Raw genomic sequence first — 25,923 nt, forward strand, 5'->3', positions numbered from 1 at the left:
CGTCAGTGAATCAGAATGCTAAGTCAAAACCCTTCCATTCCCGGTCAAAGTCATGTCACGATCATGTGCCTACAGTAATGAGTACAGTAGCCGGTGAATGGCTTCTCGTTCCCCTCTGGCATTTTTAAATCACACATGCGCACACTTAAAGTTAGCGGCCTTACTCTTCGCTTTATTGGAGGTTAATGTTCCTTCAAGGAAGATGGCGACTGTTCCAAATAGTGCTGAATGGCGCTACCTTTGTCAGCAATTTATTGCTGTTACTGATGCTACACCAGAAATTGCCAAAAATATGCTAGAAGCTACTACTGGAAATCTTGAAGAAGCCATTAATCTTTACTTAGAATACTCACGTCGTGATACTACCAATGTCTCATCCAGTACTGCAGAAACGATTTCACCGCAACAGGAGCAGTTGAGTATCCTAGCCAATTTTTTGGATAGTCTATAATGAATCCTGATAGAGTAACGAAACACTGATTTTAGAATGTTCCCTTGTTCTATGTCACAACCATACAAATAAAACAACGGTCGATATTATAACTGCCCCTTGAAACATGTTAATAGATTATGGATTCAATATGCAGTGTAGTAAATTTGTAGAACTGCCAACATTGTTCATTTTGTCCATGATGGACATATCATTTATCAACTCGTCATATCAGAATAAGGAATGATGATTTTCATTATTCAGGGAATATGTACGTGATCCAATTCCTCAGACACAAGAAGTTTTAGTGCAAGGCAGCAATTTTGTTCAAAGTAAGTACCGTTGTCAATTTTTAAATGTAAAATATTGTAAGCTGAGGACAATCTCCTTTATATTCTTGACAAACGCATATGCAATACACGACCTCAATACTCTTCTGTTCGTAAATTACTATGCTCGCATAAAACGACATTAGAAAGTGACACATCGACAAACTAGCAATGGATTAAAGCATAGTACAGCAAATTTCTATATAGCGTATGGACTTAACTACAGTATTTATTTGATGAATGAATTGCCTATTGGCTGATCGACTAAAACTGATCAATGATGAACTTAATGGCTGTACTAAATACTTACTGTAACCTGTAATTGTCGTGGATTTAAAAGTTCAGTGATACTATCATGCTATTGTACTATTAAATTGATTCAATTTTAGTTGCTTATGTTTCCTGTCTTTCTTGGCTAGATTTAGGTTAGAAATTTAAAATACTGTATTTTGAAAGTTCTGTTAAACTCTTTTCTAACGCTATAAATACGAGATATACGAACGAAGGATATATCATTCATTGGCCTTGGTAGTCATCACTACGTCTAATTCTAGAACTCTAATTCGATCCCTTGATAAGTAACTACATGATCTAGAGCAATGTAAAAATACAGCAATTGTCCTTAATTACATTGCTCTATCAGTGATTCATTGGTAAAGTATAGAGAAGCTCCTGTCAATATCAATCTGTTACTAATGACTGCATCTTAGTGTCACATTTTCCTGCTCGATAGACGCACAATATTAATAAGCCATACTGCTCTACGTTGGCTCTGTACAAAAGTTGATATATGACGGCTTAATCTATGTGTACGTATATAGGAGCTTACAGGAAAAGAAAAATTTCGTCCACGTCCCCATTCGATAACTTTCGTGATTACCGAGAAGAAGCGCGTATGTAATCGATGAATAATCTGCCAATTGGCCACTTTCTTAACCAGATTAAATATTTGTACTCTCTTGCTACTTGCAATCTTCAGGGATTAGAGAATCTGGTGAAACTTCATCATATAGTAGTAAGAAGCGAAACTTGAATGATCTATTTAGGCCACCAATTGATCTAATTCATCATGGAGATTTTGAATCTGTGAGTATCACCAATATTATAGATACTATGATCGATTTCTTTACTTTTATTGATTACCTTTGATACTATAATTGAACTGCTGTTATACCATTGTACAAAATTACATACACACGTACGCATACTTGTGTATAAATTAAACAAATCTCGAAATATTCGTTTACATACACCAGATGCTATCGTCTTACAGCGCAATCACCGACGTGATCACGTTTTGGACATAGAGTAATATTGATTGCCGACACTTTTCTTGATAGGCTCGTCAAAGGTGTCGAACAGAACAGAAATGGCTACTAGTTAATTTACAGGATATGAAAGAATTTAGCTGTCAAGTATTGAATCGGGATGTCTGGAGTAACGATATCGTGCGGGATATTATTAAAGAAAGTTTCGTTTTTTGGCAGGTAACATATAGTACTAAAGTAATGAAAATTTCTTTCACGTCTGAGATCTAAATTAACTGAATAAGTTATAAAATATCGCTTTATCGATCATTCAAAGGTTTACCATGATAGTGAAGAAGGATATCGATATGCGCGGTTATACAATGTTTCCTCTTATCCTCACATTGCTATAATAGATCCCCGTACAGGTATTTCCCTTTTACACGTATACCTATTTATCAACCTGATTATATAAGTTATATCGTTTAGCAGCTTTGGTACTCTTGCTTCTTATTCTAAATGTGTCGATAGGCAACATCATCCTTGTAGAGGTTTCTATAAAATTTAAACGTAATTTATTTGTGTCAAATGAACGATATAGGAGGAAAATTACTATCATTATCGAAAACTGAAGCTTCTACTTTTTGTACTACAGGTTACTTATAGAGTTCTAGATACATTTTCTTAAATTGAAATACAATTATGTTAAGATGCCATCAATTTGAAAATGAATCTATAATACTACAATCGTATACCTTACGAAATATTATGATAAAATTCTGTCTTTTGAAACCTAAATCCAAAAGGTTTAAACGAGTATTTTATCAAACTATAGTAACTCGATTTTTATCAGAAAATCCTATGATCGAGTCACCATCAAAGAACAGGTCAAAGCGAAAGGTACAAATGATAATTTAAGTGTAGTATTATTTAACGCGCAGATAGTGGTACAGTTATTTTAACGTCTTTAGTGTCTTATCTATCAATTATGTAATTGAAACTTTCCTATTTCAGACAAATATAATAGATCATAGCGAGGAGTCACAATTAGAAGCTGCTATTGCAGCATCAATACAAGAATCTTGTGTAAATCATAAGACCAGTGAAAAGGTAGAAGAAACAGTTATTTTAGATAGTGATAGCGATGTCATTCTTTCCAAAAGCGATGATGACTTTAACGAAAGCGACAGTTGTGAGGAAGATATAGGTATAAAAAATGGTAAGATCAATGTGCATCTTTCTTAAAATTATCAGCTCTGATATCCATGATCATAACTATTTTCTACGTTGATGTTATAGAAATTCGTAAACCATCCATTGAAAGTGAGAAATCTATTAGTGAAGTAATGGTTATAAACTCTGTTGTAAGAGAAACTGATGAGGTTGATTTGACTAGAAGTAAAGATCAACTTTTACCGGAATATACGCGTAAGTAAATCGGTTTACTCACTACTTTATTAGAAATATACGCGTATAAGTTGGTTGTGTATGGCTAACTGAAAATCTACGTACGCATTTCTCAGATACAAATCCTATTAAATTTTTACTTCGTTTTCCTAATGGAGAAAGAAGATATGCATCCTTTCAAGCCAGTGCTACTGTTAAGGTAAACAAACAGAATGATGAAAATATTGGTAATGTTTAATAATTCATAGCGCTAGCTATGGCACGGCAGTCGTAAATTAACTATATCTTTGATAATATGCTACAGGAATTGTTAAAGTTCGTTTCAGATCAAGGATATGATATGCGAGAGTACGAACTAATTACAGCATTTCCCCGCCGAAATGTATCAAGCTTTCCGTTGAATTCATCTTTAGTTAATAACGGGCTACAAGGAAATGATACAATATTTGTACAGATGAAATAACAGTTGTTTGATATGGCTCATCTTGACTGTATTCATTCTGCTGTTGTGTTATTAGATGGAGAATATCTTATGGCTAGACATTATTTGCAAACTGTAGAAAAATACGTTATTCATTTACAGTAAGAATTTGTAATGATAATGAAAAGAGGATTATCGATTATTTGTTTATTGTATAAATTTTAGTATAAATTGCTATTCTGTGCACTATTTGTACATATTGTCATTTCAGCAGGAATTATTTGGCTGTATCTTAAAGTCTATTGAAAGTGTGTGACGCTCATTTAGCGTTGTCAATTAATGAAGGACTATCAATATGGATCGTAATAAGTATCTACGGTACTGTAAATTAGAACGCTACCGATAACCCACCCTTTCGCAATATGTTCTGTTGCCTTATCTCACATGATTATCGTTATTCGATGATTATTATTTTCTTACTATAGCAATTGCCATCATGTAGTCGATTTTTTAATGATTATTTATATCTCCAATAGATTCGTGATTTGCTACGTTCAATTTCTGATATTGTACAGAATTAATATTGGTACCCGTTCTATCCTACAGTAATACGTGATAATTATTATTGTTTAATATTCTATTTTCAGCACCTTTTCTATAAACTAATGCATTATAGGCGTATTTGAGTCAATTTTCCTATGTTCCTACGTAGCTTATTGATTAAACAGTGGATCATTTTACTATTCTACTGATGGTCTATCGATATAGTCATAGCGTAGTGGGTTAATCACTTCCTTTTTGTACTCACATACGTTGTACAGTAGTAGTACAATAATATAATGTGTAGATGGTTTATCGATATAGTTATAGCGTAGTGGGTTAATCACTTCCTTTTTGTACTCACATACGTTGTACAGTAGTAGTACAATAATATAATGTGTATTAAACTGTGTAAATGCTCATTGAATAAGAAGCGTTGTGTTTTATCGCGAGTTTCGGAACGGACTCGGCCAATTTGCCCCTGATCGCTCACCATCGGATGATTTACCGTGGACAATTTGAAATAGTAGAGTGGATATCGATCTTTACCAGGGATAGTTAGCAATGTTTTAAAAAGGATCGTTTGAGTTAGTAGTCCTTGTGAAAGGAAACTACAGTCATTACAGCAATCATGTTTATCTAATTACAGACTTGCGGTAAATATAAATCAACGCATTTTACTGCAAACACAATCATACTCAACGATCAGACCTTTTCTCTGGGATAAAGGCCAAAAATATCGAAAGACAGTTCCTTACTGTAGATCTTCTGTGCCTCTTTCCTTAGCCATTGCGACTAATTTAACCGCACTGATAATAATTCAATGTTCCATTTTAACAGACATCGAATTTATAGAAGTCATCATAAAAATACCTTTTAGCCTAAGTATATACGTAAGTTTTCTTCATGGACTACTCGATGCTATATTTAGTGTAGACTTTAGGTGTGTCGTACTATGGATTTCTAGTACAATATTTAGTTACTAATTTTTTAAAGGAAGTAAACGCCTAGGCAGAGTTGAGCATCAGAGATCTACAGTACAGTGCATGGATCCAGCATCTGCTTATGTTTACAGTAGAATGCAGAATACGGTACTTAAGAGTATAGCATTTTGACGACTTTCTAGTAAATGCTATAGAGGTATTTTTCACCTCCACTAGTATACTGTTGGCTGCTAAATATGGAGGCTGATTATTATTTCGCTAGTCCATGAACTTTTAGATTGCTTGGCAACAAGTCTAAAAGTCCATGGCTGGTCATTCGAACTTGCCGTACTGATTACAGCTGGGCTCCAAAGTAGCTACCAAGTACAGTAGACTCACTCCTCTCTTGTATAAAGACAGTCGATTTTGAATTGACTAATTTTCATCTAAATTAAGTAATATTACGTTGAATCTTATTATCTGCAGCTAAGCTAACTTCTGCTTGGAAATATTCATGTAAGATTGTAGATGTTACTTGGAAAACAGACATGGAAGATTCATACTAACGTAAGTAGCCATTTTTCGATCTTTACTGCTTCATTGGGGGTAAGAAAAGTCCATCTGTCTGTAGCTACTGCCACTTCCTACCGTCCATACTTCTGTACACAGTGTACAGTACTGTACAGTCCATACCATTTCCAGGTATGCCGCGTTGCATGCTGGTGACACAGTGTACAGTACACCGAACACTACAGTATCGCACACTGTACACTCTACGGTATGAGACTCTAGCTCCTCACGACTGTTGATTGCTGCTGGATCATTTTTTTCTGATATTGCTTCCGAGCGACGATTAATTATTTGGAAGCTTTTCCTCGGAGCTTTTTCATCGTTTGGCACCTTGTCTGCTGTGATAGCAAGTTTAGAACTGATCGACTCAACGTTTCTCTTTGCTAATAGAAATTAATATGTGGTACGAAGCACTTCCGCCTTTTCTAATTATTATTGGCTTGATGTCCGCATCGAGTTACGGCATGAAATTTGTTGACCGATTTGCCAATAACGGAAAGGTAAAAAAATTGAATAGTAAATGGACGAGAGCGAGATCGATTGATCAGGGAATCGATATTAGTACTCTTATAGTTGCTACATTGAAATATCTGCATGTCAAGATTGATCATGATGTGATGCTGAGTGAGTTAGAAAAAAATAGAAATAAAAGCAATCACCACGCCAGATTGTACTGTACAGTATGGTAGAAGTCGAACAGACTAAGTATGCAGAAAGGCCTTTCTCCAATCACCAGTTAACCATGGCGGTGAGTTGGTGGGGCTTACAGTTTGGTATTGATTGTGTATAAAATGAACAGTGCAACAGTTAATCTTCATCAAAGGCTAATTTGATCGCTAGTATCAACATTAGTTAGCGCTAAACCGCTTTAATTCTAAGCAGTATGCGGTAGAGTGTATAACTGATAGTAGTTTTTAGAATTTCAGTACCAGATTGTGCTGTTGTATTGATTTATAACTAGACTACAGTAATTACGAGTAGATGGCAATGGCCAACATTACTACAACTTGACTGCTTCTCTAGTAGTTTATATCATAGCGTAAATGCTTGTCAATGTTAAATTGGATCAATGTTGATCTAAAATTCTGGCTTTGGCCACCAAATTGACCGGATACTATACCGCCAGCGTAGACAGTACTGTACTGTACTACTGTGCAATATTCATACCAGACTTGCGAGCTTTTTTTATTTTAAAAGGGAAGCCGTATGATGGCTAACCGTTCTTTTATTGCCTTTGCATTTCCTCTTGAATACTACACTAACAAAAATGAAGCTACTAAAAGTCTAAAATAGAAAAGCAGCCTATTCATAACTTGTTAAGGAACATGAATTCAAGCTTTTAGTTATACCGTGTAGACTGTATGTCATGCTGCACGGCTAAAGTAGCTGCGTTACTATGTGACAAGTGTTTTGCAATCCATAACGTTAGTCTACTCGTAAGTTGCTAGAAATAGACGTTGTGGCATCATTATATTAGATTACCATACCTTTTGTCGTAAAAGATAGCTTAATGTTTATATATTTACAAGAAGTCAGACTTGGTGATATGTCCTAAAATAGACAGTGCAGTTAACCCGGGCTGAAAACTCGAAAGGCATAACATTACCTATCGATTGGGAATTTTAACGCTTATTTTACAGTAACCATTAAAATGAGGCAATTCTTTCCTTTGCAGCCGAAAAGATATAGATTGGACAAATACGAAAGGTATCTAATGGAACGCGATCGAAGAATCACTGGCAGTACAGCAGTTCAACAGGTACTATCTAAAATAAAGTTCCTACTTCTGCTTTTGTCGTAGCTACAGATTGATCAATTTTCAAGATGGTTGATGACCTATCTTTATTCTCCATTAGGATATATCTGGTCATCGCGCATAAATCTGATCAATATACCCATCAATACTGATAAAGGTGATTCGCCAAGTAATATCTACGTATCCAAAACGAAGATCTATCCGAGAAAAGAAATCTGCCGCAAAATTGACAATCAATCATTCATGATTTATCATTTACCGGCAAACAAAAAGATTTAGTCAAATTGGTACGCTTATTCTGCTGCTGTATTTTTCTGTCATTAGTTCTTTCGCCAATTTCATTTGTCCAGTTAAACAAATATATACTCATACAGTAATTAAACTGTCCTAACTACTGAGTTTTCTCTACTTGTAATTGTAAATACATTACATCAGGACAGTATACGTATGCTTCCAAATTTTTCCTAATTGAGCTGTTTGTCTCTAAATGTTTGGACTTTTGATGCGCTACAATAAAAATTGTATGAGTTTATTGGAAACGTAAAATAGCAATTACTGCTGTCAATAAATACTAATTAGTATTTTACTACTGCTTCAATTCATTTGTTTCTATGCTACTGCAATCATTTCTTCTGTTGATCAGAAACAATCAATCACCGTTTAGATTTACAAATTACAACTTGCTAGTCAGCAACTTACTCGCTCAGACAACATTTGAGCTTATTAATCGCTTACATCGAAGTTACTACGATACAACCATTCCTGCCTGCGATCTTAAACCTGTAATACTGCATATTGATAGGGAGTAGAAGTCAAGTTAAATCTACTAGGCATAGCTTTACTAGTCACGCTAAGCTACATTCGATCGAATTTACGAGTAGTATCAATAGAGGGATGCAGCAAGTTTTATAGGTACCTATAGGGCTTTTGCCCTCTTGTTTGCAATTAGTTCTACGTGTACGTATACGTATTATTCAAATTGTACAGTATTTCCCTGTAGGGGACTGAAGTATTGATCTTGATGATATCGCATAGCCTTCATTTAGTCAAACCCACGTAATAACAGTTATTCTATATCTTGACTATATGCCATATGCAGGAAATACACATACGTTTTCCGTCCATCTCACTACAAGTAGACTGTAACAAGAAAATTAACTTTAATAGTTTCATTTCATACAGAGGTGTTTTTCACTTTCAGCTACAGATACAAGACTAAGAAAAATAGCAAGAAATTCCACCTTCAATAACCCTTTCAACGATACTATATGTTACAGATCGTAGACAATCGCATCGCAAGAGAATTGCTTTCATGAACATAGTACTGACAATTTAAATTTACCAATGACTAAGAATTTAATGTCACTGATAAAAGCTAATCCACTTTCAGATGCATGTTGCTAATATAGGTACATGTACAGATATTTAAGTTCGTATTTTAGTGGTCGGTAGTCTATATAGATACTGCAGCTATCCAATATGAAATAGTTTACCAATCATGACAATATCTCTGAAAGATGTAATGAATTAAATCACTGACAATCTTCCGAGACTTACTGAAACTGCTAAAAAAAGCATCAATAACGGTAAGTTATCATCATCTAATGTGCCTATAATACATTAAAGAGATCAACATTCACAAATTGGCTACGTATAATATTCTCTTATACCTCACAGACAAAGAGTTAATAATATTTTAATACTGTAGCAATCCCAATACCAACTGTAAGATTAAATTAACAATAAACAACCTTAAGCTACGTAGTGATACTGATATGCGTCATCTTCGTCACGTTCCATGTAATCACGTTCAATAAGACTTTCTATTCTTTTCTTTAAATCCGACGGCTGAAATTCATATATTTGCATTTACCATAAATACCATGTATCGTATTAATAAAAACACATTGTGCCTAACATTTTTATCAACTCTATTATGCAATCTTACTTTAATGGGGAATTTCAACTGTTCATAAACCGCTGTGACCAACAAAGCATGACTGAGAGTTTTACGAGTTTTCATAATACGCACAATCGCAGCATCAATCTAAGATCACAAATTAGGTAATAGTTAGAATACTAGCTTCGATTAACCGTAAATTATTTCTTTAGAACCAATATTTAACGAGATCGACCAAAAAATGAGGGGCTACAACCTGATACTGCCTATCTTGAAATACACGCTCGGTCGTATTAATATTTTCTTCCAACTAGAAGAGGATTAAATTCGTACAAAAGATACCAATGAATAAAAATTTGATAAGAAAAAAATTGGCGATTATATAGGGTGTTACATACTGTTTCTTTCATCTGCACTTGATTAATTTTGATGTGAAATTGTTTATGCTTAAAATCTGACACATAAGCGAACACATCGTTATCTTCAACTTCTTTACCCTACGTTGCGGAAAAGAGCATACACACCAATAACTAAAAATACTCCTTATAAGATTTATACACACGGCTAAATATTTGAAAGTAGCTGTAATGTATTCATACCTTGGGCTTTTTGTGAAGGACTCTAACTTTTCCACAAGCTAAAGATTGTAAAGTACGTCGCATATCTGCGTCATCTAGCAATTTTATTAGTAGAAAACGATAATATTAATTATAAACGCACTTTTTAGTCATACTCGGTATATTATGATTTCAATTACCGATGCCTGTACGTTGTTTTAAGTCTAAGAAGGAGATTTCATCTTCTTTATTAAATTGTAGCAGTACCAGAGTTTGTAAAAGTGACACTACAATATCTTTCTTTCCCTAGTGAACATAAAATAACAGCTGGATATTGCAACTGCATGCATACTAGTATAGCATCAGTTATACATCAACAATTGTCGATATATTTACCAGAGGAAAATTAGCTGCGACAACGCAATGTCCTAACGTACTAATCCATTGCAATTTACGACCACTGTGCTTGGACAAATAAAATTGCTGAAAATGCTTTTGATAAGAAATCATGTACTCAGGCAGAATAACGTCCATTGGATGATACGTTGGCCAATTGCTTGTCATTAAAACATTGACTGTCATATCCAAGTTATGGCCAATTTTCTGATTATTTAAGTACTAATAGTCCAAGTAATCAATAGTATTATCAAAGAGATTAAGTAACATACAATTCATACTGCATGCATTCTTCCGATATCAGCACACGATAATTTATACGGCTAATTCCTCTGATAAGTACCTGCTTGTAATGTGGCATCAATTCTTTCGAATGTTCAATATCTTTAAACATCCCTTCTAGCTTACTAGTAAATCCAGCGCCACATTCTGTAAGTGAACAGTATCAATGAATAAGAGGTAGCGATTTAATTGATGTATCTCTTGCCATTATTACAATAATGAAATGAGCATAATTACAAACCCTGTTTTAACTTAAGCAGCATCGACATTTCCGCATCGACAGAAGCACTTCGGCCAACTAGTAATCTTTTGGCTAAATCTTTCTTATAAAATGCTTCGAAAACATCTTTACCTAATGCAATTTATTAATAAAGTGTTACATTACAGGAACAACAGGAGCCCGTATGTAACGTTCTAACCTTGAATAAACCTGAACATCACCATAATTTTATCAAGAATTTTATCTAATTCTTCATCCGTTGCTTCCTAAATTGTAAAAAATATTCTTGGGTTGGTAATCCTGTTATCAATAGATACAGTACGTACTTGATAATAGTAAGATAGTGCGTATAAATGTATTGTATACTGACCTTATTACCAGCTCGCAATTTCATATCAATATACTTTGCTAAATAAGTAAAGCGAATATAAATCATTTACTATTAGATTGTATAAAATTAAGTTAATGAACATTTTTAATGCATAAGACTATCATGATACCAATTAACTCCGCTGGTTTATTGGTTCTCCTATTTATGAAAGTCTCAAAGGAATCCTAATAACATGAAAAAAACTGGCTATAAATAAATTTTTAATTAAAACAATTTTATTATTCAAAATACTGCGAAGAACCAACCTTTTCAGTGTTAATAAACTTTGGATTATGGTCAAATGATAGTTCTATCACCGAATCTAATTTCGATTTAAAATCCAATAGTTCAGTAACCATAGTTTTATCACGCTCAGTATCCATTACCATTGAAGTTCCTCGTTCCTAATAAAAATTTAATGATCGATCATAAGTTGATACTTCATCAGTAATACCTACGAGTCTACTAGTAATTGAAATCAAAGATACCTGAATATATAAACTAAATCTTTTACATAGTTCATCTAATCCTCCATTTACTCTAGCTAGTAGGCTATACATCAATTTTAGCTTATCAAGCCGATTAGTATCAAGTAGTTCGCTTACACCTAATCAAGTTAGATAATATAATTTGAAGTAAGTAATTAGAATATTATTAACCATATACCATTCATCCTATGTCATTATTGTGATAAGACAATATGCTAGTAAAGCCTTATATACGTCTTACCCTTATTTATAATCATTTCTTTTCGATATTCAATTAATTGCTTTTCAACGGAAGTAAGCAACGGTTTTCTGTACGCATACATTAGTAGAGGAACAAAAATATGCAATTTTTTAGACAATTCTTCTTTACCCAATAATGAATCAGAGATCATACGTACTTTGTACTATGTTCCAAATAATGTAAACATCGTTCACTCTCTTCTTTTATTCGTTTATCAACGAAACTAAGATAATCGGGAATCTTATTGGTAGTAAAAAATTACAAAAACTATGTCACAGCATGAAATTTCGGACTGTACTTAGATGAAACAGTATTGACATTAGTAGCAAGTGTGATATGTATTGTACAAAGCAGCGAATAATCTGACTAGTGCTAAACCAACCTCTAGCGATTGGGAAAAATTTTGGCCTTCGGTAGCGTATAGCGACTCCGTAACTTGTAGAAATTTGTTTTCAAAATGATATTGATACATCTACAATATCGTAGTATATATTAAACACGATACGCCATCGTTCAATACAATATTATGTCTATATACCTGGAGTTCACTTAACATTCGTAAAAGACTTTTAATTAGGCTCTTGTTAATAGTCTCGCCATTCCTAATAACACAAAAATGAAATTAATTATGTACAGTTTTGCTACTACAGGAGAGCGAAGTTTTTATTTAGTAATTGGTTGTACCTTTCACGAGAAATTAAAGACAGGAGTCCGTCAATAGTTTTCTTTTCGACTGTTTGTTCGCTAACAATAAATTTTCGAAATAGCTCCAATCCCATATCCCTATGGGAAAATTTCATCATTAATGTAGTACAGGTTCTCTATTTGCATACAAGCACCTACAAATGGCTATCTGATAGCATTGATTACTTACCATAGCGATAATACTAAAGGATTTTGCATGACATAGGTACGATCCAAAGTGAGATAAATTCCACGAATCATAATCTAATTGGCATTCATTATAAATCATACAGATTAGTAAAAAAATGTGTATTCTATTCAACTTTTAAATATCATTCTTTGTCGTATCTTTAACACCTCCTTGTAAAAGATATGGAAATTACGCTAATGGCTATTAATGAAGCCATACTTTTAATAATACAAATTACATGAAAGCGACACTTATAAATCCATAATTTACCATTTGCTAATGGCTATCAATGAAGCCATACTTTTAATAATACAAATTAAATGAAAGTGACACCTATAAATCAATGATTTACCATTTGATTGCAATGATCTTTCCAAAGTGAGTTCAATTTTATCAAATATGCCATTTCATCCATAAAATCACTTATTATTGGGTTAAGAAATTGAACGTAGCGTCTATTTAAAATAGTCAGTCACCGAATGTCTAACGTAGTTATTTCATATTAGCATATTGCTAACCTAGGAATTGACACTTTAAAGTATAAATGGACTAAACTATAGGAGTTGTAGTAATACAGTCCATTACAACGATCAATAACATAGATTAAAATGACAGACTCATTAATATTCGTTACCAACACAAATCGATAAAATGCATTGCAGAATCGATATTTCTTGACACAGTAAAACTTTGAGGATACTCTATCAACTGATGAAGACTTGCTTTAGTGTATTCTTCACACTGAATTTTCAATTCGTTGTATAATCGAGGAGATAGCGAGTGTGTGCACATATGTCCAACTGCTTTATGCAAATCCTCACGATTGTACGAAATGGGACAACGATTGTGGATTGCGCGCACAGCTTCGCGTAATTGGTTCCACCATTCCTCTTTGCCGGCATCCGGTAATCGTACTTTGGCTACATACGTGTTTGGTATCGAGGTGGAAAATATGAAAAACATGTGTTACCGAATAGCCATAATTAATATAGACGCACAAAAAATGATGCATATATAGAGTATTACAACAACGTCTAATTTGTTCTTTGAACATGTTTAGAAAATGACATTGATTTCATTACTCCAGTACAGTACCGTCAATGCAAACTGATTGATTATAATTATTATTCAAGAGACAAGCCTCGACTACAAATTATTTGGATCCTTTTTCGACGTAGTAGATAAGAAGACCTTTGCAGTTGCATTTTGAAGATGTGATCATTTCAGATGTTTGACAACATGTTGAGTTGACTGTCGATTGATATCGCATTTACTGTATTGTAGCCATTGCAGTTGCATTTTGAAGATGTGATCATTTCGGATGTTTGACAATACGTTGAGTTTACCGTCAATTGATATCGTATCTACTGTATTGTAGCCTTTGCAGTTGCATTTTGAAGATGTGAACATTTCAGATGTTTGACAACATGTTGAGTTGACTGTCAATTGATATCGCATCTACTGTATTGCAGCCTTTGCAGTTGCATTTTGAAGATGTGATCATTTCAGATGTTGGACAACATGTTGAGTTGACTGTTAATTGATATCGCATAAACTGTATTGGCACTAGTTTAGCAATCAAGTGTCAATAGAAGTGAAAGGAGACGAAATACGTCCAATTTGTCTTGACCCATATTTACAATTGATAGACTATATGAGTTGAAGGTAAACAAGAAGAATATCTGGCTGATTGGGTCAAATACGGTCATTGGCTTTTAGCAATCAAGTAGAAATAGATGTTACAAGAGGCGAAATATGCGTACCAATGATTGGTCTTGACCTGCAATAGTGCTATCGACTACAGTAGAAGTGGACAGTTATAAAATCACTCGTTGTACAGTAGAATTTGTAGCTACTGATGAATCAAGGCAAGTTGGCATGGAGCGAAGTGATAGCAAGGCGATTGGTACAGTGCTTGACCTACAAGATATTATAACTTGAGCCATCTTATTGTCGTTTACTGTCAACTAAAGTCAATTTCTATTACATGAACCGATTAACGTTATCGTTAAGAACGAAAAATGTCTAGTGTAGTTGGTCGGATAGGGATTTCCATCCACTTTGCTTCTGTGGTGGGTTGGTGATGCTCGCTTGAAACGAATATGGCTCTCTTGCATACGGTATAACATGTCTTGTATGGTACCGTCGAGGATACACTGTATGAGAACAAGCTTGTGCTATGGACTTTGGGGGCTGATGGCATGGTTGAAAAATGATTCTATTCTACTACAAGCGTTGTATCGACTGGTCTATACGCTTGTCCTAGGTAGTTTGGCATTGAATGGTAGTACACCATGATTGTAATGATTGACTAGTCGATTATTGATGAATTCATACTGGTTGGTGATCATTGGTTGAAGAGGATTGAAGTAGGATTTAGATGATACATACGTTTGAAATTTTTGACCGATAATTTGGTCGATTTGACGGATGCTTGATTACTAGCCATGTTGAAGGCGATATTCACAGCAGATTTTACTATGTCAGTCTTTTCTTTCTTATTGAAGGAAGAAGTATCCAATGTGTTGTCAGTTGGCAATTTCCTTTTGGATATTGTCGGCTGAACTTGGCTGGGCAACAAGTGAATTGAATTATCACGAGTCCGATTTGCTTGGCACTGGCGATCTTGATAAGGAGACTGCATGCATTCCCTAGTAAAGAGAGAAATTTGAAAAAGGTGTCGATGGTGGATTTCTTCTTCTTCTCAAGCTTATTGGTAGAGAATACAACAAGTAGTTTAGTTGTTTTCTATCTTGAATTGGAAAGAATAGCTTAAGCTTCAGAAAAGCTACAAAGCGATGGCGAGAGAGAAGAGTTGTTGGCTGTTTGAACTCAGCAGTAGGGTACAGTACAGTACAGTACAGGAGTGAGTGATCGAGGAGCATTGACTACACTGCAGACTCTGTACTGTACTGTACAGTATAGTAGACACTCAAGCCAGCGATATGGTACTGTACACTGTAGGCGCCAGTGGCTTTTTCTCATACAGAATGGTGTATGTCAGTCCGCTCTGTACTGTCTGTAGTGCCGTGGATTGGACTGTGCGAGGGTGTACTGTACACTGTAGGCGCCAGTGGCTTTTTCTCATACAGAATGGTGTATATCAGTCCACTCTGTACTGTCTGTAGTGCCGTGGATTGGACTGTGCGAGGGTGTACTGTACACTGTAGACGCCAGTGGCTTTTTCTCATACAGAATGGTGTATGTCAGTCCACTCTGTACTGTCTGTAGTGCCGTGGATTGGACTGTGCGAGGGTGTACTGTACACTGTAGACGCCAGTGGCTTTTTCTCATACAGAATGGTGTATGTCAGTCCACTCTGTACTGTCTGTAGTGCCGTGGATTGGACTGTGCGAGGGTGTACTGTACACTGTAGACGCCAGTGGCTTTTTCTCATACAGAATGGTGTATGTCAGTCCACTCTGTGCTGTCTGTAGTACCGTGGATTGGACTGTGCCAGTGTGTCCCTTTTTTACTGTACTGTACTGTACTGTACTGTACTGTACATTGTAGACGCTAGTGGCTTTTTCTCATACAGAATGGTGCATGTCAGTCCACTCTGTACTGTCTGTAGTACCGTGGATTGGACTGTGCCAGTGTGTCCCGTACTGTACTGTACACTGTAGACGCCGGTGACTTTTTCTCATACAGAATGGTGCATGTCAGTCCACTCTGCAATGTCCGTAGTACCGTGGATTAGACTGTGCGAGTGTGTCCCTTTACTGTACTGTACACTGTAGACGCCAGTGGCTTTTTCTCATACAGAATGGTGTATGTCAGTCCACTCTGTGCTGTCTGTAGTGCCGTGGATTGGACTGTGCCAGTGTGTCCCTTTTTTACTGTACTGTACTGTACTGTACACTGTAGACGCTAGTGGCTTTTTCTCATACAGAATGGTGCATGTCAGTCCACTCTGTACTGTCTGTAGTACCGTGGATTGGACTGTGCCAGTGTGTCCCGTTTTACTGTACTGTACACTGTAGACGCCGGTGACTTTTTCTCATACAGAATGGTGCATGTCAGTCCACTCTGCAATGTCCGTAGTACCGTGGATTAGACTGTGCGAGTGTGTCCCTTTACTGTACTGTACACTGTAGACGCCAGTGGCTTTTTCTCATACAGAATGGTACATGTCAGTCCACTCTATACTATCTGTAGTACCGTGGATTGACTGTGCCAGTGTGTAACCATACCGTACCTTTTTACAGTGTACAGTGTACAGTACTAGACTGTACTGCGGTGTTGTACTGTACTGTAGCATACAGTAAAATGGCAGAAAATGGATTTTAGCGCGTAGACGTAGACGTACTTGATGGTGCAATGAAATGATGATTCATTGAAAGGAAACAATTCGCCATCACCAGCATATGGGATACAAGTGTGGATAATGCATTCCTCTTTCTACTTTGCTTATCTTAATACTAATGGTATTCAAAATGCATCAAATGATGACGACATACTGTATCGTTGTAGGTCAATGTGTAGTATATCAATGGATGAATGATGATGATGATAATTATTTATTTATTTTGGTGGATCACTTGTGGTTGGGCTGGCATCCAGTCGATAGACTACTTGTATAGTGAGCAGTCTACTACCATGCATACCTGCACAATAATAGACAGTATAGGCACAAATCACAATATCAGGATAGGATTTGTACTTATGCTGGAGGTAAGCTTGAATAGGATATTGTATTGTTCTTTGACTTCAGTCAATCTTGACCAATGTGCAGGTAAAAAAAGCCTCTTTGATTCCACTACTCCACACCGTGATGAGTTATGGCCGACGACATTACTAGAGAAAGCACAACGAAGTGAAGCCGACTCCACTTCGTTGTGCTTTCTCTTGCGTACTGTACTAGTACTAGTACAGTACTGACAGTCATAAACTACAGTACATACTGTAGTTTGGACCACATACTACAGTACATTGTACACTGACGTCACAGTACGTATTTTAAACTGCTTTCGACAGTACAGTACTGTACTGTACTCTGTAGTCCATGATCCACTTGACCAGGTACTGTATTTTGAAGTGCTTTCTACTTACTAATTACTATTATTGATAATATTAGTAACTAATTGTTAGGTATTTAGAAGAGCTTTCTAGTTACTGTACAGTGTACAATACAGCATATACAGCTGTACTGTGCTATTCTTAAATTAGTAGTGTACAGTAGAAATGAAAAGTGTCTGCCTACAGTACTACAAATCATGTATGCGTACCGCAAAGTCTTTGCAAGTACTAATGAATGTACACTGGGTTGTACACCACTTTGAAATGAACTTTGTTCTGAAGGCCTTGATGCTCTACTACAGTATTTTAACGGCGTTCTACTGTACACATGTACACCGTGAGTCCTTTCTTTCCAGATTTTATAAAATGAAATAACATGATGCAATTTCAATCCATTTGACTCCAGTTATTGGATTAGTACATAGCTTATGAGTCCAAGATTTCATATGTGTTCTTCTTCAAATTTGCTTACGTAAAGTACAGTATTGACAGCATAATACTGTACAGTACGCTGCAAAGAAACTGTACCTTCTACAATGTAAAGTACAGTACTGTACTGAACTTTGTACTCAAGGCCTGGTAGAGTGTTGAGTCCACTGAGTACTGTACGCTGCAAAGAAACTGCACCTTTCTTACAATGTAAAGTACAGTACTGTACTGGACTGTACACTGTACAGTGTTGAGTCCACTGAGTACTGTACGCTGCAACGAAACTGCACCTTTCTTACAATGTAAAGTACTGTACTCGACATTGGCATGAACTTTGTACTGTAGTTTGGTACAGTGTTGAGTCCACTGAGTACTGTACGCTGCAAAGAAACTGCACCTTTCTTACAATGTAAAGTACTGTACTCGACATTGGCATGAACTTTGTACTGTAGTCTGGTACAGTGTTGAGTCCACTGAGTACTGTACGCTGCAACGAAACTGCACCTTTCTTACAGTACAATGTAAAGTACAGTACAGTACTGTACTGAACTTTGTACTCAAGGCATGGTACAGTGTTGAGCCCACTGAGTACTGTACGCTGCAAAGAAACTGCACCTTTCTTACAATGTAAAGTACAGTACTGTACTGGACTGTACACTGTACAGTGTTGAGTCCACTGAGTACTGTACGCTGCAACGAAACTGCACCTTTCTTACAATGTAAAGTACTGTACTCGACATTGGCATGAACTTTGTACTGTAGTCTGGTACAGTGTTGAGTCCACTGAGTACTGTACGCTGCAACGAAACTGCACCTTTCTTACAATGTAAAGTACTGTACTCGACATTGGCATGAACTTTGTACTGTAGTCTGGTACAGTGTTGAGTCCACTGAGTACTGTACGCTGCAACGAAACTGCACCTTTCTTACAGTACAGTACAATGTAAAGTACAGTACAGTACTGTACTGAACTTTGTACTCAAGGCCTGGTACAGTGTTGAGCCCACTGAGTACTGTACGCTGCAAAGAAACTGCACCTTTCTTATAATGTAAAGTACTGTACTGGACTGAACTTTGTACTCAAGGCTTGGTACTGTAGTCTGGTACAGTATTGAGTCGACGCTGTACTGTGCGCTGTTGACTGCTTGAAAGCAGTCGAAAACAGCCTTTGCCAAGAAATGCTTACAGACAGTATAACACCAATGGAGTGAACAAGCACCCCATCCATTCAGTGATGGGCATTTTTAATTTGTAGTCGACTAGCAAATTGCTTCAGTTTTTTTTTTCTTCCTCCATCAGCGAAAGATCTTTAACGCCAAATTATTCAATTAGTTGAACTAGGAGAAATTCCAAGGTAGTTATTCCTTTCCAATCGCAACATTAAAGGCCAAAAGATGCGAGTAGTCATTCTACTGTTTGCCTTGTTCATGGCTTGCGATGGACTTATTAAGGTAAGAAGTTGTTGCACCACCAGTTGGCATGATGATATGGATAATGATGTTACTATCGTCGTCATAAATTGAGCAAACAAACAAGAAAAAAACAGAATACTCTAATTCTACCAAGACGAAATCCTGTCGTCTTCAATGATGCCAACGAGTACAAGTGCAAATAGGACCATCACGGTCAAGATAGAATGACGACGCAGTGAGAAGAACTTGATCTTTCAATTCTTCTTCCTCCGCGTCGTTTTTTTATTTTTTTTCCCCTCTTGTTTTTGGGGGGTTTTTTCCTCAACTCTTTTGACTTATTTGTCATTTCTACCATGATAGACTAGTGTTCCTAGTGGGTAAGTAAACCAGATTGTTTTTTCAACGGAGTTTCAATAGAATGGCATGAGACTACAAGTTCATGGAGGAAAGCATTCATGAAATAGGATTCTACTTGGATGGGGCTATAAATGGACGAGTGATCTCCTCTAAAAAAAAAATGAGGATAACACGAGTAATCTGCCATCGTTTTCTTTCTTCTTTTTTTTTTTTCTCCCCTTTCATCACTACTTCAACTGCGGTAGACAGTACTATCATTCTGCAGTCAAGGAAGTAGCCGACAGAGTAAAAACGCTAGACTGTAGACAGTGGTCGTGAAGGGTTTTTTCCCCCTTTCCTTTCATTATGCCGCCGTACTAATGACACAATTCTGCTAACGGCAGCGCAAAAGAGAAAATCAACTGGTCATGCCGCCAATCAATCACGATTGCATATGGAAGACCCTCCTGTCTCCTGGTCGATCTTATTGCCAATTTCAACCAACGACCAACATGGAAACCATGGCAAAAAAATCTTCTTTTTTTTCCCCCATCGCCATAGGCGCATAGTACTTGCCAACAACCATACGACTGCAATCCAATCCACGATGTAGCTACGTCGGTTAGTGTTGGTAGATTGAAAAATGCATTCAAGAACATTTCAAAGTGGAGAAAAGCATTGGATTGCGTGTTGTAATCAAGTGATGGCAAGGAAAATACATCACAATCTTTCGCCCCGTCTCCATTCCCCATTACCATCTTCAATCAATATCCTGAACAAATGTCGATCACGCAGCGTTTTAACTTACCGATAGAGAAGAGAAAGTAAATCAATGTGTTACTCTCTTTATCATTGACAAGATGGAAAGTACTATACAACCATGATAACAGTAGCGCAAAGTTGATTTTAATGCTGTAATCCAGCAACGCTTGCAAAAAAAAAGATTTTCCAATGGATCGTCGTCGACTTATTCAATCGTGAATTCAACCGACGACACTTTCATATAAACACCAATAGCGTAATGTGGTTTGGATAAGGGACTTCCTGGACACAATGCTGGAATAAAGATTGGAAATTAAATCAATTTAGGCCTAGGAAGTAATAAATGAAACCTCTGTCGTAGTTTTTCAAGCCCTCCTTTCCAGGAAAATTTCTCCTTCTTTCCCCCTTGAATGGATTATCTCTCCTTGTATTACCGATAAAGAATCGCCACTAACCATTTTGCAATCAATCATCATACCTAGTCTGCATGCTTGCTGTCCAACTTGATTGGACTGCATTCTATAATATAGAAAACTTGAATATACCAAAGGATGAAAGTTTACTAAACGAGTTGTTACTTTCTGCATGTCTTTCGTCATGGCATTTGTAAAATTCGGCCATCTTGGATGGGTCTGACTCAATTAGGGAGATTTTGCAACATTTTTATCTTCTTTTGCCAGATTTTCATGACATCCATTTCTTATCATAAATCCTGCACTGTACAATGTCCATGGAGCCATGAGCTTACACGTTAATTTCGTCCAAAAAGGAAAGCACTATTTATTTATTGATGTTACGTGCACTGTTGGAAAGATCAATAGGATTTTGCGATGCCAATCATGAAAGATTTAGTTCAAGGCTGATGCCCACTTGGGTTAAACTAATATGGTATATTTTACCAACTGTTTTGGTCGTTAGGAGCACTTTTAGCGTAAGCCAAAGGTTAAATAGTCCTTTTTCAGGAGATGAACCCAGGATAAAACAGTAAATGGAAATAAAGAAGCTTAACTAATTTTTTTATCCATGCCGAGTTTGACACATGTTAACATGAAAATTGTTTATAGGAAAAATATTGATTGATTCACTACTTTGAAACTGTAATATGTGGGTAAGCCCGGTAGATGATAGCAGTTCGTTCGGCATAAACCCTTCTATTTCTACTTTACCAAGATGTCCAAGCACTTTAAAAAGGCTCGGGGTTCTCCTGTTAATGTCCTTCATATTTTGACACGCAATGGCAATAAAACCTGATCAAGGATACCTTGTACTGAAGCGTTGCATTGTACGCCTAAAAAAATGACTCCAACTTGGCTAGTAGCCATTTCACTTTCATGACCCATGGACGCTTATTGAATACAAAAATTGGGAAAGGGATATTTAGATAGCCACAGAAACAACTTATTGAATATTGGAATAAAGTGCAATAGAGTACTAAATAGCATAAGCTTTCAGACTCATGGCTGTATACTATTTGCAAGACTTTGTAATTGTAATCATCGCTAAACTCGACAGGAGCGCAGTCTAAGCACACATTATCAATTAGTTAAGAAAATGATAGATGAGATTTAATTAACTAATCCTTGATGTAAGCCAAACTTTTTATTATAAAATGGACCTAGAATACATCATTAATTAATAAGGACGCCGATGTAGAAAGGGTACACGGCTATAAGCCCTAATCCCAACCAACGACTGTGGCTCACCATACAGTACACGCTTCGCCAATTTTCAAATCCTATTCCCGACTATTTACCAAGCCAATCAGACATCCAGTGGGCTAAGTCATCTTCGCTGTCGAATTATACTGTAGCGTAAATATTTCTATCCATTAAAGCTCAATTGATCAATAGGATACTAAATATCGCACTGTCAGTCATTTATTTATTACAAAATGACTCTTCGCTATCCATTTTCAATATCATCGACGTTGATAATAATCATAATCGGATATGCCTTACTCTTATTTCAAGTATAGAACTACAGTAAACGCCAATCTACTCTCAATATTCTTGAAACTAGACGGTAATAATTAATGAATTCTGTCCAGATGATACCTCGCTTACGCAATTAGCCTACAGGCTAGGGGACAAATCCACCGGGGGATTTTAAATACGCGTTTAATTTATTCTCCTACATACAATAGCTAGTTATTGTAACATTAAACCATGGCCCAATATATGCCAATAACTACAGCAATTATTTGGTCAATGGAACAAATCTCCTTCTGTATTGTTGAAGTTAGAGTTAACTTAGGAATAATAGTGAATGCAAGAAATACAAACAGATCCAGCAACGTAGCAATGTCATGAAAGAATAGTTTTCAATATCATTTTGAAGCTGTCTATGTTCTTCATTTTAATAGTGGACTGTCTCATTTGTCAAGAAGTTGTAGTTTACATATGATAGTTGTATCAGGTCTTACTTGCTATTAAAACTACGTGATATATCCAGTTTATTCCTCTGCACATACATTCAGTGTTACCAGTATTGATTTTCTTTTTTTTTCTTTATTTTGGTCTGTGTAGAAAGATCCATACGTCCTTCGCGTGACCTTTAATTGCAATAAGGTCCCCAAGTATTATGATCTTGTGTCCAAAGACTTTGTTGACGATAAAAGTGGTATTGCTCAATGCCCAAAGAATAAAACAGAGGTTTGTATTGGATAAATAAAGGTAACCTAAGAACCATAAACGACTAGTGTACAAACAGTGTGATTACGTATCAAATTTAAGCGAGTACTCTAGTAAGGCTGGTTAACCAGCCTTACTAGCCTACATCGAACGATATGCAAAAGTATAAATTGGCGTAAAGATACCACCATGTCTTTCTACATACAGTAAATCTCATGATAACGTTGAGTTTTAATCGACTACTTAGCTTTCAGTCGTTAACAACATCTGTAGTGTTGAACGCCTTTATGGAAGTAATTCAAACTTGATGACTTTGGCGTTATCCTTCAACTAAAATCAATTATTTAAACCTTTCCCTTATCTACTGTGCAGTAATGGATTGTATTGGTCTTAATTGACTTTCAATTTTATTCCTTAGATTCTAGACTATTGTCGCAAGGTTTATAAAGATTATGACATCGTCAATATCGTTCATGAGAATATGTATCAGCACTTTAATAACTGGTGCGATAATGAACGCAAAATGTGCTATTTCAGCGGTACAAGTAGGGTTTACCGATGTGTCGGTAAGTATTGATCGCCTTTTATCCATGACATCTGCCTGATAAATGATATTGTAGTACTACTTTTATAATTGTCTACAACATATCGTGTACAGTGAAAGATTAAAATTGTACTAAGCCTATCAATTGCTTCAAGATTAATTTCAAAGTACAAAGTAACAATTACTTTGATGTATAACCAAGAAGAGTTTGAACTACAAGCTTCCTTGTCTTATTTATAGTTGGGCTCTTTTTTGGTCATGCCGTCTCAGTTCCAGAAGATAAGCATTGCAAGTTTGATTTCGTCATGAATCATACAGGTCCTTGTAAGGATGAAGATATTTGGGTCAAAATCGCTCATGACAAGTGCCGTGCGACAGGAAAGAATAAAGTGATCCACGAATACTCTCCGCTAGAATATCAAACACCCACTTTAAGTAAATGTAGCGCTGATCAATACCAAGGCATCCAGTTTAGCTGCTGTAACGCGGACAAACCTGTAAGCATGTTGATAATTTACACTACATTTTTCAAGTCTGCCCTAATAAATAAATAAATGAATCAATAGTACATCAGAAATTTCAGCAACATATATATTTTATTTCCTATTTTTTCAACATCTCTCCAAAATAATCCAATAGGACTTAATTAGTGTGACATATCCGTTATGCTAATTCTAGTATCATTTGCAATATCATCTATGAACGATAATGAAATAATTTGGGGCAGTACATATATCATATAATAGTGTTGTTTTTATTACAGAAATCAAATCATTCCCATCACATCAATTTCTTCCCCAACGGTATATGTGATTCCAAAACTTTTAGTCACGTTAGAACTTCACTATTGAAACGAAGAAATGAAAAACTACAGCATACACTAATGCACTTAAAAAAGAAGGAGAAAGCATCGCTATCGCTTCGAAACACTACAGCAAAAAGTTTTCTATCTGAGACCCAAAAGCTTTTGTTGATTTTACATCGGCAACACTACGTATGCGCCTACAAGGTAATTAGTAATAAGAAGAGCAAAATTTTGGAAGCCTTGACCAAGATTCTCAACCAAAGTAACATCAATAAAGCCAAATTGATGAGAGCAGTTGAAAAAGTTATGCGAGTTTTCGGCCACGAACACCACTTTTTGATCAGGCAATTTTCCCATTTCAAGCATTTATCACCAAAGGAAGCACCGATACGACGCGCTCAAGATTTAAGGCGTTTACAGATTATACATCAAGCATTGGCAGATGTTACCAATATTCTACAGCAGTTCCCGGATCTCCAAAGTATGGTTCGTAACTTCAAGAAGACTCTTATTATACCAGCATTAATGTTTCCCCCAACTCACCATAATACTGATGGAAGTATACCAAACATGAAACCAGGAAATAATCAAAATCATAAAGTCCCTGATCATGTTGGAAATACAAATGGTATAGGAAACGCTGATCGCGAACCTGTTCCTGATACCGATAAAATTAGCGATAAAAAAGGCATTTCAACAACTGCTATCGTAATCATTGCTGGTGGCTGTGCTATTATCCTGGTTGCCACCGTCATTATCGCTGCAGTAATCATGAAATCAAACAAGGAACCGGAGAATCCTATGAAGGTTCCACTTACCAACGATTTTGATCCTAAAGACGAAGTAAAGATCAAATGTAACTCTAAATATCAATTTTATGACCCTAATATATAAATGTCGGAGTAAATGCTGTCTAGCAGTAATATCATAGCTGGCTAATTCTGGTAGTATCATTATTCATTTTATTACTATATTCGTATATTAATTGGTTAGCATAAAGCAGATATTTTACTGATCTAAATGTACACATCAAGC

The 25,923-nt window shown here is 36.1% G+C and overlaps 3 protein-coding genes across 3 annotated transcripts; 2 read left to right on the forward strand and 1 right to left on the reverse strand.

The window, feature by feature from the left end:
- Window positions 1-1,564: 1,564 nt before the first annotated feature.
- TRIADDRAFT_55957 (uncharacterized protein) lies at window positions 1,565-3,876 on the forward strand (the record flags this gene model as incomplete). Its single annotated transcript, XM_002111645.1, has 10 exons — window positions 1,565-1,652; window positions 1,739-1,845; window positions 2,100-2,246; window positions 2,344-2,434; window positions 2,608-2,661; window positions 2,842-2,906; window positions 3,021-3,225; window positions 3,306-3,434; window positions 3,530-3,612; window positions 3,718-3,876. 10 exons carry the CDS (start codon window positions 1,565-1,567, stop codon window positions 3,874-3,876), a joined length of 1,128 nt encoding a protein of 375 aa, XP_002111681.1.
- Window positions 3,877-9,375: 5,499 nt separating this feature from the next.
- TRIADDRAFT_24582 (uncharacterized protein) lies at window positions 9,376-15,400 on the reverse strand (the record flags this gene model as incomplete). Its single annotated transcript, XM_002112143.1, has 23 exons — window positions 9,376-9,471; window positions 9,572-9,670; window positions 9,780-9,833; window positions 9,922-10,020; window positions 10,123-10,196; window positions 10,281-10,386; window positions 10,477-10,698; window positions 10,820-10,905; window positions 11,000-11,110; window positions 11,178-11,244; window positions 11,349-11,386; window positions 11,479-11,533; window positions 11,615-11,752; window positions 11,837-11,948; window positions 12,071-12,145; window positions 12,235-12,317; window positions 12,460-12,549; window positions 12,616-12,679; window positions 12,762-12,860; window positions 12,952-13,025; window positions 13,304-13,373; window positions 13,652-13,871; window positions 15,343-15,400. The coding sequence occupies 23 exons, from the start codon at window positions 15,398-15,400 to the stop codon at window positions 9,376-9,378; spliced, it is 2,190 nt and encodes a 729-aa protein (XP_002112179.1).
- Window positions 15,401-23,074: 7,674 nt separating this feature from the next.
- TRIADDRAFT_55959 (uncharacterized protein) lies at window positions 23,075-25,782 on the forward strand (the record flags this gene model as incomplete). Its single annotated transcript, XM_002111646.1, has 5 exons — window positions 23,075-23,146; window positions 23,435-23,560; window positions 23,958-24,105; window positions 24,324-24,580; window positions 24,847-25,782. The coding sequence occupies 5 exons, from the start codon at window positions 23,075-23,077 to the stop codon at window positions 25,780-25,782; spliced, it is 1,539 nt and encodes a 512-aa protein (XP_002111682.1).
- Between the last annotated feature and the right edge of the window lie 141 nt (window positions 25,783-25,923).

This window comes from Trichoplax adhaerens, genomic scaffold, assembly GCF_000150275.1.
Source record: "Trichoplax adhaerens TRIADscaffold_4 genomic scaffold, whole genome shotgun sequence".
Classification (NCBI taxonomy): domain Eukaryota; kingdom Metazoa; phylum Placozoa; class Uniplacotomia; order Trichoplacea; family Trichoplacidae; genus Trichoplax; species Trichoplax adhaerens.